The following is a 4,462-nucleotide window of genomic DNA, read 5'->3' as shown; positions in this document are numbered from 1 at the left end:
AATATTGGAGGGAAAATTTGTAAAACATCTATTAGATGAAGGAATTATTTATATATATTTGTGTATGTGTGTATATGTCTGTTTTAATATAGTATAATACATATAGTACTATAATGTAACTTATATAACCCTAATATATATATATATATAAAACATAAAATGTTCATTCTTTAATCAAGTTTTATGTGAATTATTTCCTAATAATGCTGTTTTAATATTTTTATTTAAAATTCAATGCCCTATACTAAAGAACTATATCATAAAGGTATTTTTAAAAACAAGGTGTTGGTAGAGAGGTAGAAATATAAGTCAGCCTAATTAACTCTATTTAACATAATTTCACTATGCCACTAATCTCACTAAATCAAATTAAGTGATATATTTCTTTTGATCTATTTTAATTACTAACATCATCATCTACTTGACTCAACAATAGATAGTCTAGATTTACCTTAATTTGTTAGCATGTGCCCCATGACAAACCAAAATTATACAGGTATTTCCTCTTTTATTTTAGATTGCAATTTTATACATAATAGAGCTCTATTTGGTCAAAATGTCATATCCATCTAAAGTACTAAGAACCCCAAAATCTAAAAGAAAGTAAACACATATTAAGATTCAAAAGTATAGCCAGTAAGGAATATGTTCCTGAGTAAAACAGACAAATGAACAAATGAACTACTTGGAATGGATATATATATACAATTATTTTTCTTATTTTACATACTGATCCCAGTTCCCTCTCCCTCCCTCCCTCCCAGACCCCATGACCTCCCCCCACCTGTCCCATTTCCCTCCCTCCACTCAACAGGGAGTGTGATGCCTTCCAGAAGGGATCATCAAAATCTGTCATGTAATTTAGAGTAGGGACTAGGCCCTCCCTCCTGCCTCTAGGCTAAGGGAGTATCCCTCCATTGGGAATGTGCTCCCAAAGTCCTTTCCTGCACCAGGGATACATCCTGGTTCCACTGTCAGAGGACCCTTAGACTGCCCAGGTCTTCTAACTGAGACCCATGTTCAGGGGGTCTGAGTCAGTCCAATGTTGTTTTCCCAGCTATCAGTCGGATGATTGTATTGTTTAAAGTAAAAAGTTTCTAAGACTCATTGGCTAAGTTCCTGACATAATTTTATATTTTGAAAAATGGTGTTCTTACTCAAGTAAATTAATATCTGTATTTTGTTTTATGATTCTGTTACCAGGAGAAATTGCAAAAGAGCAAAGTGTCCTTAATGAAGGATCAGACCTTCTCATCAAAGACTGCATAGTGGGAGACATCTCTCATAACTCCCTCTCATGCCCAGTCAGCCTTTTTACTGCCCCTCTGACATCTTTGTTTCTTAGGGTATAGATGAGAGGATTTAGGCTAGGTGTGACAACAGTATAGAATAGTGCAATGAACTTAGCTTGATCTTGAGAATTTTCTGTTGGAGGCCGAAGGTAAATGCACATAATTGGAATGAAAAAGAGAGACACAACAGTAAGATGGGCTCCACAGGTCCCAAAAACTTTCTGAAGTCGGGTAGTTGACTGCATTCTTAGTACAGTGCACGCGATGGCACCATAAGAGCTTAGAATGAGAATAAGTGGTATAACGACAAAAATGGCACTCATGACCATGAGGGTTAGCTCATTTGCACGGATATCCACACAGGATAAGCGCAACAGTGCTGGGACTTCACAGAAGAAGTGGTCTACTTGCCGATGTCCACACAGGGGTGCCCAGAAGGTAAAGGAAGAATGAAGTGCTGAGGTGGTAAAGCCACTTACCCAGGATGCTACAGCCAGCAGGTGGCAGAAACGAGAATTCATGAGGACAGAGTAATGCAAGGGTTTGCATACAGCTGCATAGCGGTCATAGGACATCACCACCAACAGAACACATTCTGTGGTACCCAGTGCAAGGACAAAATAGAGCTGCAACATGCATCCAGCATAAGATATCGTCTTCTCTGGACCCCAGAGGTTGAACAGCAGCTGAGGGACAGAGCTAGTGGTGTAGCAGAGATCCAGAGCAGAGAGATTTGAGAGGAAGAAGTACATAGGGGTGTGCAGGTGGAAATCTAGGTATGATAGGATGATGATGAAGAGATTGCCTGTCAATGTCATCAAGTAGAATATCAAGATAACCACAAAGAGAACAACTTCTAGATTAGGCCATTTAGAAAAACCCAGAAGAATAAAGTACCCTTCCCAACTTGCATTGAAATTTTCTACCATTGCTCATTTTCTTTGTTTTTTAATCTTCCGTTCTAAAATTTAAAAATGAAGAAAAGGAATTACAGTAAATAATTGATAAAACAAATTATTAGCAAACTTATATGTATTCATATATGCACATATGTATATATTAAAATTATCATGGATATATCTCATATATTTATAATGCATGGAGTTTTCATATTTATGAAGTATAAGTTAATATTATTAATTGGTATTCAATTATTACTTAATAAATGCATTATATTCATACACACAATGTAAATGTACATGAAAATCAATGAGTGGTAAAGACAAAAGTTTTCCAAGTATTAAAAGCCAAACTATTAATAAATCAATGACATTACTGACATGAAAGTATGCAACACTAGCTAGTAAGTTTTCAATGGACAATGGAATTGCGTAGTGTTTGTCATTCTTTTACAAATTAGTTATTAATTGAAAATTGAAAATTAGGAAATTTTATGCTACATAGATCTATTGGATTCCTCCATAATCATAATCATATGATTCTAGAGAATGTCACTAGCGTTTTGAAAAACCAATACTAGATGGCTGGGGTTGAAATATTTTGAACAGTATATCATGTCATTGAAATGACATTCTTATCCAGAAAATACAATTGAATTCTAATAATGAAATCATAACAAACTAACCATCATGTATGACATGATGATGAAGTTGATGCATGCCAGATTTTAGATAGACAGATAGATGATAGATAATAAATGGTGATAAAAGACAGATGCTTGATAGCTGTTTAGTGGACAGATGGACACATGATAGATTATAGAAAGTTAATAGAGGATGAGACGCTTTTTATTAAAAAGTTTTTTGCTAAGGTACAATGTACATAAAGATAAATGAGTATTTTCAATAATTTTATAACTGTTCTGTAATTTTGGAGTTTATCTTCGATAAAATGCTACCAAAAAGGGGTACAAAATAATTTTATATTCTATCTGAATGTTTATATTTTTACAGAAAAATGACTTTGTGAGTATAAATGTCTCATTCATCTTAGAGCAACAACTGAGTAAATGCTAATTAAATAAAAGCCTAACCTGGAAATGGAAGATAATTTATACAAGACAAATGATCATTGTTAACAAGTAAATGACTTCAAATTTGTTTCCAGTAATCCAGGCTTATTTCCATTTATGTGGTGATAGAAAACATAAGAATTTATTTCTCAGTAACTGTACAGGTAAAAGTTATGGAAGGAACATATCACATTTGGAAGTAATTTCTAACTCTGAAAGGTAAAATACAGTAATCTAGTTAGATGTAGTACAGAAATAAGCTTATTTAATGATCTGTTTATTTGCACTAAAACGTATTTACAATTAAGAAATAAAATTTAAATAGAAATATCAACAAAGAGGTCCATAAATACATCAATTCATGAATATTAATAAAATGACAAAACAGGGACACTGTAGAAAAGTGTGCTCAAATGTTTCTTAGAGATGACAGAAAAGTTGTGAACATTAAATTTGGACCTGATAATAAAATGTGGTCTAATATCATATTTCTTAAGAGTATCCATACAGTAAACAATAACTTCCTACAACTCAATAACCATTTATAACAATCACTCAGCATACATAAGAAAAAAATTTTAAAAGTCATACATATATCCCAAATAATATTAGTAATATACTGAGTCAAGGAGATCTCTTTAGCGAAAGCTCACTGGCATTTGAAGGCTGTTGAAAATTTCCTAAGAGGTCTTTTTGAATTTCTTTAAAATAGAGCATTATTCACCATGAGGAACCACAATTACTTGCTCTTAGACAGGTGTAATCTTCCTTACACAATTGCCTCTATGACTTTGTAAATTAACTAACCAAGTGGAATTTGTGAGTTCTCTATATTGCATGGACCATCTTTAGCATTTTCATGAAGAGAAATTCCACAGAAACCATGTGATAATGGGCAAAACTTATTAGACACAAAAAAAGAAATGTAAGAACCATAATTTTATTTTCTTATTATTAGAAGTGTGGAGAATAGAGATTTTATCAAAATTGATTTTATCACCTGAGGGTAAATTGTCTTCTCTTGTTGAAAGTCAGAATTGTAGAAAAAAGTGATGGCTGTTCCCCATATTCAGCACTAGCCAGTATCTTATCATCTTAAGTCTATGACTCTCATCTCTAACATTAACTAGTGTTCAATCAGTGCTTAAACCTCGATCACTCTGCCCACATTCTATTTGCTATTGCCCCTCCATCCCTC

The 4,462-nt window shown here is 33.5% G+C and overlaps 1 protein-coding gene across 1 annotated transcript; it reads right to left on the bottom strand.

Moving 5' to 3' along the window:
• Positions 1-1,282: 1,282 nt before the first annotated feature.
• On the bottom strand, positions 1,283-2,221 carry LOC127215526 (olfactory receptor 2J3-like). Its single transcript, XM_051175939.1, has one exon. It carries the CDS (start codon positions 2,219-2,221, stop codon positions 1,283-1,285), a length of 939 nt encoding a protein of 312 aa, XP_051031896.1.
• Between the last annotated feature and the right edge of the window lie 2,241 nt (positions 2,222-4,462).

This window comes from Phodopus roborovskii, unplaced genomic scaffold (genome assembly GCF_943737965.1).
Source record: "Phodopus roborovskii unplaced genomic scaffold, PHOROB, whole genome shotgun sequence".
Classification (NCBI taxonomy): domain Eukaryota; kingdom Metazoa; phylum Chordata; class Mammalia; order Rodentia; family Cricetidae; genus Phodopus; species Phodopus roborovskii.
This window is presented reverse-complemented; position numbering and strand designations above follow the sequence as displayed.

Coding starts and splice junctions, on each gene's coding strand:
- LOC127215526 (XM_051175939.1), bottom strand. CDS start 2,221: ATGGTAGAAAATTTCAATGCAAGTTGGGAAGGGTACTTTATTCTTCTG.